Genomic DNA, 13,947 nt, shown 5'->3' on the forward strand with positions numbered 1-13,947 from the left:
GCCACGCCTACCCAACAGGTCATGCTCACCCAGCACTCGATGATGCATAAGTGGGTTTTGGGTTGCAGTTTGGGCACTCGGTCTCTAAAAGGTTCGCCATCACTGACTTAGGAAGCACATCCCAACTTGGAGGGGGCTGAAGAATTGGAAGGAATGGCTACCTGAAGAAATACAGAGCTAGGTGCAGTTTAAGATAGGTTGAAATTTGCAACAGATTGGTTTTTAACTGTTTCCTTGCACTCTTAATCCTACAGATATTATTTATGTCTGGCTGTGTTCTCATTCCGGGAAGATTAGTTTCAAATTAATTCCTGATAATTCACTGATTAGAATAGGGAGGATGACCTTGACGGAGATGGGCCAGATCCATTACCAAAGCAACAAAGAGAAAAGCATAGCCGAAGCCCCCAAACAAGCAGAAGGAATGTGAAAATGGCTCAGGCACACACCTCGCTCTCCTGCATATTGGTGTTGGCGGAGGGGTGTTACAGGAATGCTCTAGCATTCCTGTAGAGTTGGTTTATATAAGTGGGGCTGGCTTTTTTTCCTTTCTTGGGAAGCTGCAAGAGTAGGGATTGCATTGGAAGAGTTTAAAGAACCAGCCCATTAAATGCCTTGCAGTGCGCAAGCACACTCAGTTATTCCATCAGTCTGAACAAAGCACTTAACTAGCCCATTTCCTCCCTCCCACCATACCAACCAACCCACTGTGGGATGGGCTGATGCCAGAAGTTCTTGAAGGATGCCCTTCCTTAAGATGCTCTCCCTGGAGCCTAATAACTGTTTCCTAGTCTCCAACTTTTTCTTTTTCTTTCTTTCTTTCTTTCTTATTTAAATTTATATACCGCCCTATCTCCCTTACGGGACTCAGGGCGGTGAACAGGCAATAATAAAAATCACAATAAATATTGAATAAAAAGCCTGTTCTAAAATACCCCATATAAAACCCCTAGCAAACCCCTTTCAGGAGAAGGCTGTAGGGAGGGCAGTTGAATGGCAGCTAAGAAAAAGTGGATTACCTGGACCCAGAAATGGGATGGAAAGATCAGTCTGGCTAATATCCATTGGGGGACATTACGCACCTTCTGGTCCTACTGTAGCTCTTCCCAGTCCTTGATACTGACCAGAGCGGTATCATTTGGACCACCTATGAAGGTTTGCGATTGCAAGCAATACGTGCTCCTTAGCATCTCATCCCAATTAGTGGGTGTAGGGAGGGGGAGGAACCAGCTGGTCGGTCACTCCCTTGTGGAGTTCTGTAGGGTTCAGGATTCTCCCCACTAGCTACTCAATGCTTACGTAAGGCTGCTGGGAGTTGTTAGTTCACAATCACTGTCAAGATACTGGGTATCATCACCCCAGCCTAGTTTGGAGATGCTGCCAAGGCAAGTGGAAGCTGTTGGCTTGGATGGGATGACCCTGGCAAAATGGCATTTAAAGAGTTCTCCATCGGTTGGCTCTCAAGGGTCCTCCTGGATTCAGGCTATGCAGAGTGGGGGGGGGTGTGTGGAGCAGCTGCAGGCCTACAGAGAGCGAGATGTCCTTGCAATAGCCTCCTTACCATCCGGCGTGAGGGGCTCCACGTAAGGCTGCCACTGACACATGCTCAGAAATCGCCATTAGTGCCAAATGCAGCAATGGAGATCATCCAGCGCTGCAAGTGGCTTTTACACGTTTTGTGAAATTTCCAATGGCAAATCAGTGTAAAAACTGCACAACCCGATGCCTGAATACTCGCAAGATGGTCTTCTCCAGCTAGAATTACCTAAGATAAACTTCTGAAAAGAAACTGCTTGTGATTTCCAAATGCACGAGGTCCAGGGTGGAATGGCAGGCTGAGGTCCAGAGAGGCTGCTTTTCAATTATGGCCCCCATTTTAAGCAGCAGCCTCCCTTCCAGAAATTAGGACAAACTTTTTTAGCTGTCTTAAAGGTTTTTGCAATTCTATTCAAAAGATTATAAAAATGTGTTTAACCTATAGTTTTAAAATAGTCCTAAGACAGTGTTTCTCAACCTTGACAATTTTAAGGCATGTGGACTTCAACTCCCAGAATTCCACAGCCAGCAATGCTGGCTGTGGAATTCTGGGAGTTGAAGTCCACATGCCTTAAAATTGTCAAGGTTGAGAAACACTGATCTAAAATGTTTAGGTTTTTAAGTGTATTTCTCAGGCATCTATTTTCCGAGAACTGAATATTTAGATCAAGACTGATCATTTATTTTCTTGGTTTCGTTTCAATTTCTCACCAAGACTTAACTTCATTTGTCACCACCATTTGCCTCAGTGACTGGGAGGTCTTGAAAGTATCAATCAAGGTAACGCTAAGGTAACTCACTTAATTTCCACAGTGGCAGAGAAGGCAAATGAGGGCAAATGATCTCTACTGGAGTATTTGTACCTTCCTCTTTCACTATTTCCTGTTCTGACTCTGACCAAATTCTTACAGTTCTTGATGCTAATAACACCAAGTCAGCCCTTTTTTTACATCCTCTATTTCTGTTAAGAGTAAGTTCATGGGTTATTTTTCTCCATGTTTGGATAAAACGGGTAAGAAAGCCAATGCTGGTGGAACTGCTAAACTTGGTGAAACTTCTTCTGATCCGTTGTAATAATTCCTTAGTCATCCAGAAATATTTGACACCGATTTTCCTTTCAGTGATTCCTTTCAAATCACCTTTTTAGTGATTTTCTTGATGCCAACTGTAGTCTTGCAGAATCTTAACATGCTCAAAGAATTAAATGTCAAGCCTGCCTATTTCAAAGCATCACCTAAGCCCTTTTGACGAGAACGGCCTCTCCGAGCTTTTGCCTGTAGACTTTATTTACATCAGTAACAAGGAAAGGACCACCACTTTTCTATACAAATCCACCAATGATAATGAAGGAGAGTTTTACATTTGCATCCTAATTTATGTCGGCAGCACAAAAGCTCCGTGGACTGAACTCTTCCCAGGCCAAAAATGTGGACTCAATGAAACAGCAGCGCAAAGCCATGTCTTGGCAAAGCTCTCACGCCCATCACAGGAAAGAGATTTTAATTAGTCCACAAATTTGCAGTTATGTTCGCATCCACTCAACCAGGAAGTTCCATAATTAGTCTTTTCTGAAAGGAATCACGATTGATGGGCCAGATGGATTTTTTTTTATTTCTTGACTATCTGAATGACATCTTCGTCCTCCAAAGTGTGATCTTTTCCTACTTTCTGAGGGTTGTGCTTGACGGACGAGCCCCACACAAGAGCACTGGAAGAAAAGAGTTAGCACAGATTTAATGCCATGGATTTGTTAAGAAAAAAACCATGCTACGTTAATCTTATTTTTTAATCATAGAACTTCCTTCATAGATTAGGAGAATGTTGTAGATCAGTGTTTCTCAACCGTGACAATTTTAAGGCATGTGGACTTCAACTCCCAGAATTCCACAGCCAGCATTGGAGGCTGTGGAATTCTGGGAGTTGAAGTCCACATGCCTTAAAATTGTCAAGGTTGAGAAACACTGTTGTAGATGAATTATATCTTGATTTAAATAAAGCATCTGGGTGGCTGGCTTGGCTTTCAATGCCTTCTCCTGCATCGCAGTTGGTCCAAAGCTCTCTAGGCAGCAGCTGCCCCTCCTCTCCTGACACTTAACACCTCCCCCCCCCCAAAAGCAGGACTACAGCTCCCACCTCTACTATAGTCCTAAAGGAACCAAATTGGCTGTTTGCAGACCACACTTACTATTTGAAATCTTTAATTAGGTTTTTATGAATCTTCATGCAGAAATCATCCACGGTAGTCCGAGAGTCAGGCAAGACCACTGGAGAACTATAATCTGGGAGCTGCCCTTTGGGTTTAGTGTAACTGCAATTAAACACAATGAAACGTTCCTTTATCAAGCATTTATGCTTTCAGACAAGCCCCCTTTCTAACCAAGATTACTCTTCTTGATTAGTTATTATTACAAATAAAGGGGGTAACCCAAAGCATACCCCAACAACTGAGGGAGCAGGAAGGCAGGCCCCTCTACCAGAATAATTCCTACCTGGTAAACAACTACATGTCAGTGAAAAAGATTTGAGATGGTCTTCTCTGTGACACATCCATTCTCTCTATATAAATAGGTGCTGGAGCATGTCCTCCAACATCTCATGAAAAAAATCATTCCGGGTCGTAAAAATATCACGGACCTTTTACAGAACAGAATTGAATGATTCCAAAACATTTTTTTTTCTGATTACAATCCTGCATGTCTGAAAAACTGCCAAAATTCTGGGCCCCAGAGAATCACCAGGAACACGGAGGGTCAAGAGGGTACAGTTGAGATTTCAGAGTTGAGGGGAAATTGGCACCAGGGAGCATTTTTAAAGGTCCTGGAATGACGTAGACTTTGAGCTCTGACAAACCAAAACTTACATCCGCACAAGTTTAAGGTAGTCCCAGATTTTCTCCAGCAGGTCATCAAAATTCCACCGATGATGAGCAGAGATGGGAACACAGTGGGGCACTTTGTAAATGATGTCTAATTCCTCAATGGAGATTTGATCAATTTTGTTCAACACATAAATGCATGGGATGTAAACTCTGCAAGAATGAAGAAGTGAGCAAAAAATGTAAGAGAGACAGAGGTCCTTCCTATCTTGCTGAGAGGTAGGAGACTTCCAATTCTAGGTAGTTACAGTAACCAAGTTGGTAGAGCAAGAGAGACTGCCCTGTAAGATACATCCAGCCTATTTACTATAGTCCTAATGAGTAGAAAGGTTTGGCATTTGATCAGAGAGGCCTCTGCAACCTTCACTGCAGTTAACACCCCTTTCTTGAACAATCCTTTGTCCTGCTTAGAAGCAATCAAAAGAGCAAAAAAGCAGAGCACTTGGAGTGGATGAGCAGCACAGGCTGTTCCTCCAAGGCCTCTGCCAAAAAAGCAGCCATGTTGTAAGACAACCCAGTTCCTTGCCATGTAACATGAGAAACCCCCAGACCCTTCCTCCTTTATCAGCCCAGGAAAACTACCTGTTTCCTTCAACCACATCAATGAGGTCATCTGCAGTCACATCGCTCCTCAGGGTGACATCGGCATTGTGGATTTTATATTCTGCCAAGATGCTCTTCACGGTTTCGATATCCAGCTCGCTCTGTGGACACTGATCAAACAAAATATGATGCTGCTACACAGAACCCTGCAGACCACAATAGGGACTGGATCAGGAGTGAAGCACATGGGCTGGTAGGCTTAGCCATATGGCAGGAAGGGGTTAATGCGCCCACTGGCAACTGCTGCTATGGAGCTTCAGGTGTCAGGACAGGAGATGGCCACAGAAAGCAGGGATGCTAAACAGAAGTCACAGCAGCGAACCTGGAGCAGAAGATGGTATCCTCAGAAGCCCTTTCCAGAACCCTAAAAGAAAGGGTCCTGACCAAACAGCAGGGCCTGCTTCTCTTCCTGTCTCACTGCTGTCACGAATGAACCAAAATCTTGAGCTATACTTCAAACGGGGCCCTTGCTGAGACTTGGGGCCTGTTGCCAGAAATCCCTTTCAGACACTCCTTCAGGGCAGATTTCTTACGCACAGCAAGGTAGGAAATATCCTCCCCACACCTCTACTTACTGTGGCCGTGAGGTTAATGCCTCCTTTGTCCTTTTTCTTAAAGCCAATATTGGGAGGTTTGCTGTTCAAACGTATCCCGAAGCCCTCCAGCTCGGTCTCAATTATCTTCTTATGTCCCAAAGGCTTCAGAACATCCAGAACTATCAGGATAAGGTTGCAGGTTCGGGCAACTGTGAAAAAAAAAAGAAGAGAGGGGGGGTGTGAAATCTGAAAATATTTTCTGTCAGTCTCTTCTAAAAAGCCAAACATAAACAGTTGGAATCTAAACAACAACAACAACAACAACAACAAAATCACGGTCCTATAATCTCCTAGCTCAAACCAGAGTAATAAACAAAACATATTTTTAACCAGATTTATGTCAAGGAAGCAAGAAAAAGCCACGCACTTACTTTGTATGAAAGTAAGCTTTTCCTAGATGCAACACTCTTGGGATCAGAGGGAAAAGCAGCGCCAAGCACCCGTCTCTGCTACTCTCTTCACTTCACCAGCCAGTCCTCCTCTCCCCTTTTGCCCTGGGACCACCAGCACTCACCTGCAATGACCTGGCGGCCTCTGCCTTTCCCGTCTTTGGCACCCTCGATAATTCCTGGTAAATCAAGCAGCTGCAAAGTTTGTGGAAAATAAAAAATCAGAAAAGAGAGATGTGGAGAAGCCAGACAGCACACCTCAGCCAGCTGTTATCCTGTTCCCCTTTGTCTTGTGAGACTTCAGCCAACCTTTGCTGACCCATCAAGATTTCTGGCCCTCTCCTCCTACTGATCCTTTCCACATCCACTGCATTGTTCTCCACCCAGGATTGGCTCCCAAAACTCTACTCAACAACCTCACTGCAACAGCTATGGGGGTAATCTGAGAGTAAATACAAAGTAATTCTGTTCTTCTATTGTCAAAAGCAAATCATCCTGGATGGACTGACGAGCTGGGTGATCTTCAATATTTTTGGAATACCATGAAAAGACTGAGCGCCTGAAGCTGTTAAAAATGGGCTTGACATATGGATCTGACAGATGTACAAGCAAGGGACAAATATCGATTCAACCCATTCTTTAAATCCAGTAACTAAAGGAACATACCACTTCCAACCATTCCTGTTAAGTTTTTCCTTCCAGGATTTTCACCTTGGCTACTTTCCTCTGGACAACCTTCAGCTTATTAATGTCTTGTATAAAATGCAGTCTCAGAACTGGCCACAATATTCTGACCACAGCAGAACACAGGAACAATAACTTTTCTTTTCTCTTAATACTTACACTTACAGTGGTTCTTAAACATTTGCAGATACTTCTGAATTTTCAATATTTCTGCCCTAAACGTGACCTGTTCTCCACATGTCCTAAAACTAGCTAGAGAACCTAGTTAAAGAAATGAGACCAAAAATTCTATTTGTTCATTGACTTATTGAGGAAAGTGACCCAAAGCTACATATTGGTGTGTGGCAAACATATGCAACACCTCTAGAATTAGAGCAAATTAGAGTCAGGTGTTTCAATCAATGGGATGAAAATGAAATGGGAGTGAGAGAAATCCTGCCTTATCTAAAGAACAGAATTCTGGATATTCACTATAAATGTCTGATCTCCACACAGGGATGTTATGGCTTGAATAAAAGGGTTTTCTGAGGACCTTCAAAAACAATTGATACTCACCAGGTTGGAAAAGATTACAAATCTATTTCCAAAAGTTTTGGACTCCAACAGTCCACTGTCAGGCAGACTGTGCACAAAATCTCTACTCTCCAAAAATAGCACTGCTACCATCTACAGCAGTGTTTCTCAACCTTGACAATTTTAAGGCATGTGGACTTCAACTCCCAGAATTCCACAGCCAGCATAGCTGGCTGTGGAATTCTGGGAGTTGAAGTCCACATGCCTTAAAATTGTCAAGGTTGAGAAACACTGATCTACAGTTTGTGAAAGTCCCTATGAATAACCCAGAAGGCTGTTGGAAGAATTTCTGTGAATGGACAAGACTAAAACAGAATTTTCTGCCTTGACTGAAACGTATTGCGTGGGCAAGGCCAGCGCGGCATTCCAGCATCTGTGTGAAATACGGTGGTAACGGCATCATGCTTTGGGCCTATTCTGCTGCCTCTGGACGGCGTACCATCACTGGTGGAGCAATGAATTCCAAATTGTACCAGTAAATTCTAAATGAAAACGTTAAGGCGTGAACTCAAGCGCAAGAGAAAGTGGGATGTGCAGCAAGGCAGAGATCCAAAACACAGTCACTGACCAAAGGATGCTTAAAGCAGAAGTTGGTGTTTTGAAATGGCCAAGTCGAATTGCTGAGCTTCAGCCTTAGAGAAATGTTGTGGAAGGACCTGAAGTGGGCAATTCACGCGAGGAAGCCCAGCCACCTCCCTGAGCAGAAGCTGTTCTGCAAGAAGGAAGAGGCTACAATTTCTCCAAGCTGATGTACAGGACTACAAAAACAATCATCAGAAACATTTAGTTGCAGTTATTGCTGCCCAAGGGAGGCAAGGAGCTACTGAAAGCAAAAGTTTGCATGCTTTTGCCACATACAAATATGGATCATTTTTCCTAATAAATTAACAAATAAATTAACAAACAAATAAATTAACAAACAAGTACAATATTTTAACCCATTTAATTGCACTCTCTTTATCCAGTTTTGGGACTTGCGTGGACAACAGATCATGTTTTAGGTCATATTTATTGGAAATATTGAAAATTTAGGATTCACAAACTGATGCAGCCCGCTCCTGTTTTACCATCTTCTCTTAGCAGTAACACTGACTACTACATTTTCCTTCCGTTTCTGCTGACAGCTCTAAACCTAAGTTCTTTTTGTGCTTGAACCTTAACTTTCTGCATGATTGCACCCATCTTCTATTTCCTAGAACATCCCTTTTAATTCATAACTCAACGGAAAGTTCCTTATGCATCAGGATGGTTTTCTAATCTGCATGCAGACCCTATGAATGGGTCATGTGACCCATTCCTTCCAGTCCTTATTGGTACCTCTGCATTCTGCCTACCTCTTGTAGTTCCAGGGATCCCACTATTTATGGGGGAGGGTGATCTTTCTTCACAGGATTCAATTTAAAACCCACTCGATCAGATTTGAAAGGCTCTCAGTTTCTGAGAGATACTTCTTGTAATTCCATCTGAAAACATTCCTACAAATGATTCTAAACAGTTCTGGCTGATACTGTACAGTCGGGTTGGTCTACAGTCTTGGGATTTTATAATAATTTTTCTACCTATTTTCTACCTATTTGTCAAACATGCTTTGTCATTCTTTTTAATATTAGCTAAGTTTGGCTTCAGGCACAAGTCTTGGCTTCATAGGCCTCACCTGTATTTTGGCTCCTTTGTATCGGATCACTCCTGGAACTGTGGTCAGAGTTGTGAACTCGTACGCAGCTACTTCCGAGTAAACACCAGCAAGATTGCTCAGCAGAGTAGATTTCCCCACCGAAGGGAAGCCCACAAAACCAATCCGGGCATCGCCAGTCTTTGCCACATCAAAACCTAACAAGTGATCATTAATTCAGAGTAACTGATAGGCCCCAGGATGCCTCTAGCAGCAAAGTCAAGGGAGAGAAACTTCCACCTTGGTGAAGGCCCCCAGCTATCCCTCCCTCCAACATATTGGGGGCCCACCTCTCAAATCTACCCCCAAAGGACAGCTGAGTCCTGAGCTGCTGAAGCAAGAAGAGAAGTATAATACCCAATTCATTCAAAATTCTACACCCTTCACTTACGTTTTTCAAATAAAGCAACAAGCACATATTCAACACAGTTTACATGTGTTGCTACAATTTATACTAGCATAAGGTTGGCAATAATTTCACACTTCAGCTGACAAAAGGATTGCGTGGACATGACATACCTGAATTTGAATGTATTTACATGTGGACAAAAAGGACATTTTGACACATTCAATTGAAAAGGAAAGAACTGGTTGCTCCGTAGGGGCAGTTATTCCCTATACCAAAAGACAGACCATCAACTACTTCTATTTTGGTGTAGTCTCTATTGGTAAAATATATATATTATATATATGGAGAGCAGGATGAAACATGGTCCGCCCACCTCGCCAAATTTGGCTTGCTGTCTATTTCCTGGGGTTGCACAGGTGCCACCTTGCTGATTCTGCACTGGTTACCCAAAAGGACTCTGAAAGTGTATTGCCATCCCCAGCAAGGGATGCCATGCTCCTCCGCCATCCTTTTGAAAGGGCACACGCACCTTCTCCGGGTCCACCCCCTCCGCCTCCTTTTGGGGTAATCAGCTCTCGACGCAGCTTGGCCAGGCGGGCCTTCAACAGCCCCAAGTGATGGGCTGTGGCTTTATTCTTTTGGGTGCGAGCCATCTGGAATAGAGAGAAAAAAAAATCAGGGCCAGCAGGTAAATCCATTGGCTCCAGGACTGGCGCAGACATGGCAGGGCCAACCTTGTGACGTGGCCTCTCAGGTTTCAGAAAGACAGACCCGCTTCTTATGGCAGAAATGAATAGAATAGAGCTGGAAGGGACCTTGGAGGTCTTCTAGTCCAGCCCCGCGCTCAAGCAGGAGTCCCTATACCATTTCAAACAAGTGACTGTCTAGTGTCTTCTTAAAAATCTCCAGTGTCGGAGCACCCAGGATTTCTGGAGGCAAGCTGTTCCACTGGTTCATTGTCCTCCCTGTCAGGAAGTTTCTCCTTAATTCCAGGTTGCTTCTCTCCTTGATTAGTTTCTGTCCATTGTTTCTCGTCCTGCCCTACTGATAACAAAACAAAATGGGTTTTGTTATCAGTAAAAAGAGCAGCAGGTCCATTTTGGACAGAGGTGGTTCAGGAAAGTTGCCCCATTCGTGCATCTCCAGCTCGTTGCCCGCTCGAGGCTCCGTTTCAGCCGACGACGCCCGTCCCGGGTCAGAGCCAGCCCGACCGCCCAGCCACGCAGCGTCCCTGCCGGTTACTGGACGGGGACCCCGGGGCTGGGAAGGGCCAGGACGGCGTCTCCGCCGGGGTTCCCGCCTAGGAAAGCACCACGTCCGCCTTGCGGCGAAGGTGCCGGCCGAGAAGCCAGGCGGGTCTGGGTTCTAGTCCTGCCTTTGGGGCACGGGAGCTGGTTGAGGGATCTGGAGCCGGCCCACCTCGCAGGGTTGTTGTTGTTGTGGGGACAATAATTCACTGCCTGGAGCTGATCGCAAAAGAAAGGATGGAAAGCGAATCTTCGCCGTCGCTTCGCTCTTCTTTTCATGGCTCCCCCGCAAAAATCGCCGCAGCTCCGGGACAGGCGCGTCATCATCCTCCCTCCCGCGGCGCCCCTGGATTCCCGCTGCCGACGAGCCCAGAGGCCGCAGACCCCTTCGGGCCGCCGGGCAGGGCGGGCGCCTGGCCAGGAGTTCCGCAGGCCGCCCTCGCCTCCGCCCGGCTGACTCCTGGCCGGTAGACTGCCGCTGTGCGGAAGGTTCCACCACAACGCCACGGCTCCCCCCGCCCGGGTGCAAGCGGCCCCTCGGCCCTCCGTTACCTCCGCCTCGATCTCGGCGATCTTGGCCAGCGTCGTAGCCATGGCGGCGGCGGCGGCGGCGGCGGCGCTGGCGCTTCAGAGATTGCGGCCCCTCAGGCTGCAGCCGCGCACGCGCGGAATACAACCCTCGCGCGACTTCCGACAAAAGCCCTGCGGGGGAGGAGCAAAAACGAACGGGAATTGACACGCCGGCTTGCGCGCGATTTCCCCTGACGCAGGGCGCGAAAATGCCATAGAGCGCGGACGCCAGAGCGGCACGTGTCCTTCCAGCGCTTTCCTCCTCCGCCACTTGAGGGCGCCCCCTGGAGCTGAGCGGCGGCGGAGCGCCATCTCGCTCCGCTGGTTCGGGGCGCCCGGGGTCCTTTCCCAACCGCAAAGGGAGCAGGCGCCCCCCCCGCGACTTGCACCGCAGTTCCCCTGCGGCCGAAGCATGGGGGGCGCCGTGCAGGACGACCCCCGCCAAGTGGGGGCGTTCCGACTCGCCGCCAGCCCCGATCCCGCGCTGCGCTCGTTCCCGCTGCAGCCCGGGGACGGAGGGCGCCGCCTCCGGGGGCAGAATTCAGGGCCTGGTTCGCAGCGTCTCCGCCAACGAGCGGGGCTGGCTCCGTGTCTGCATGAAGCCAGCAAAGTGGCCCCGGGCTGGCTTCCCCAGAGCGGACGGTGCCCAACCGCCTCCCAGAGAATGGCAGTTTGGGGCCCGCTCACAGCCGGGCTACACACCCGTCCCCAGTGCCGCCAAGGGGGAGGGAGGAAAAAGGACGTGGTGCCCGTCGGGGGCATCTTGTGTGAACGCGCTCATCCGTTCAGGGTGCAACGCCTGTTGCACAGGAGCATCGGCTTCCAAATCCAGCTCCCACCTGCCAAGAGCACCAAGGCCCATGTTGCTGGACAGTTGGCCTCCAGGAAGGAGTATCGGCAGAGGCCAAGGGAGAGGGATCTGCTGGTGGTTGGCTGCTCAGGGCGGGGTTCCCCTGGAGGTCTCCAAAATCCAAAGGAGGGAATTGAGTGTAAACATGCAGCCTTCCATGTGAGGACCAAAAGCCAAGTCCCATTTCCCCACTCGTTTAATAAACTGATAATGGTGCTCAAGTGGAGTGCCCAACTTCACCCCTTCTCACAGGAACAACGGCACTTCCTTCCTTCCAGAAATAAGCTTTCAGGGAAGCCTGAAAAACTGGACAGGCTTCCAGCATAGGAAAAAATTACTTCTGCCAGTTGGCTTAGTCCAGTGACTTTAGGATGTTCTTTTGAAAATGGTCATTGCTATTCGTGAGTATACCCTGCATATATCTAAAGCAGCATATTTTAAACAAATAGAACAACAAATATAATTCAGTTTAAATCCTATTTATTTCAAAGGCACACAATAAAGAACACTAATTAATAAGCTTACAATTCAGGGAGGGATGGAAAAGCCTCTTTTTAAGCTTCCCAGCTACTTTGGATGTCATTTGACTGCTCATTTCTCTGGAAATGCCCTAATCGAGGATCCAGGAGTCCTGGGTTTCTAGATCAAACTCTCTAATTTAAGCAGTCCAGCTAGAAATGAGGGAGAATTATAATTTCTATTCTGATGCATTTCCAGATACACCTCTGCTGGTGTTATACATACTGCTAAGATGGCTGGAGTGTTGCTTGGGATTTACTTAAAGACTCTGGGCACTCAACTTAAACATAGCAATTCCAGGTGGCATATAATAAATAAAAAATAAAGCAAAATAAACAAATACAACCAAAATTAAAATATGTTTAATAGGAAATCACAGCCAAATCCTTCTCCAGAGGTACCAGACTACTCCACAAATTATGGTTAAGAAACCACAATGCGTATGTTTACCCAAGAGGCAATAAATCACTTTCTGCCTTAAAGTGATGGAAAACTCAGCCATTTGTGTGCCACTAATCTGATTTCATTGGACATATTGTCACCAACTGATGGCCCAAAAGCACACAGCGTGGCAGAGGAAGTTGGACACGTTGTGCAGTCAAAAGGCCTGTGATCCAAGGGATGAGGGGCAGGCAGGTGCTGGTGTCTGCTTATCTGGGCCCTCTTCCTGCTGCCATTCCTTGGGAGGGGGGCTACTTGAAGGTCAGTCCCAGAGACGGTCCTGGCTCATTATGACTTGGGGGTGCAAGGAAACCAGCCCCCTCCTGATGGAGCATCAATGGGCAGCATCACTTCGGTTTTCTAACTTTGCCCACGCATTGTTTTTTAACCTTCACAAAAGCCCCCCACCCGACACTTGGGAGCCCCAGGGATGCGGCACATCCACCCCAAGGCTGATTTCCCCACAGGAGACCCCGATGCCGGCAGGCCGTTAGCTGGCCAAACATCCCCACAGAGGCCAGGCTAGGCTTCCTGGAGGCCTGGGCCCCCTGTGCTTTCTGGCAACTTTGGGGGGCGGCCTCCTCCACTCTGCTCTCCGAGAGGGAGGTTGGTTGGAAATGTGGATGCTGGTGCCATGGCAACAGATGCTTTAAGTAGATGCCCTGGAAGAGGAAGGAGGAGGAAGGAAGCAAGCAACCGAATCAGGCGAGCAAAACTCGGGGCGACCTGGCAGTCTGGGGGGTCGTGGGGGGGCAGGAAAATGAAAGAGGTCCCAGGGAGGGAGGAGGGGGTTCTCTCCTTTCGTCTCTGTTTGAAATACCACCTTTAAGCCCCACCAGGTTCCACTGCCCGGGAGTCTCTGGGCGACAAAGCGGGCTCCGAGGGCCTCTGCTGCCCAAGAGTCAAGGGGCTGCCCGGGGGGGAGAGGGCGAAGCGGCGGAGGGCGGACTGCCCAGGGGGATTCCGGGAGCAAGAGCCCCCACCGGGGCCCTGGTGCCGCCGAGGGGCGCTTTGCCCGCCCAGGGCCGGCGGGGGGAGTCCCG

At 47.5% G+C, this 13,947-nt stretch overlaps 1 protein-coding gene across 1 annotated transcript; it reads right to left on the reverse strand.

Annotated features, from left to right (window-relative positions):
• Window positions 1–2,800: 2,800 nt before the first annotated feature.
• Window positions 2,801–11,127, reverse strand: DRG1 (developmentally regulated GTP binding protein 1). Its single transcript, XM_015822654.1, has 9 exons — window positions 11,077–11,127; window positions 9,807–9,930; window positions 8,911–9,086; window positions 6,125–6,194; window positions 5,590–5,759; window positions 4,994–5,124; window positions 4,397–4,564; window positions 3,722–3,844; window positions 2,801–3,244 (listed from the first exon to the last, which is right to left on the reverse strand). The coding sequence occupies exons 1-9, from the start codon at window positions 11,116–11,118 to the stop codon at window positions 3,145–3,147; spliced, it is 1,104 nt and encodes a 367-aa protein (XP_015678140.1). The 5' UTR covers window positions 11,119–11,127; the 3' UTR covers window positions 2,801–3,144.
• Between the last annotated feature and the right edge of the window lie 2,820 nt (window positions 11,128–13,947).

The sequence above is a fragment of the Protobothrops mucrosquamatus genome, unplaced genomic scaffold, assembly GCF_001527695.2.
Source record: "Protobothrops mucrosquamatus isolate PMUCROS unplaced genomic scaffold, P.Mucros_1.0 scaffold1634, whole genome shotgun sequence".
Taxonomy (NCBI): Eukaryota; Metazoa; Chordata; class Lepidosauria; order Squamata; family Viperidae; genus Protobothrops; species Protobothrops mucrosquamatus.

Coding starts and splice junctions, on each gene's coding strand:
- DRG1 (XM_015822654.1), bottom strand. CDS start 11,118: ATGGCTACGACGCTGGCCAAGATCGCCGAGATCGAGGCGGAG. Junction 9,931..11,076: donor TCGCCGAGATCGAGGCGGAG/GTAACGGAGGGC, acceptor TCTCTATTCCAG/ATGGCTCGCACCCAAAAGAA. Junction 5,760..6,124: donor AGGCCGCCAGGTCATTGCAG/GTGAGTGCTGGT, acceptor TTTTTTTCACAG/TTGCCCGAACCTGCAACCTT.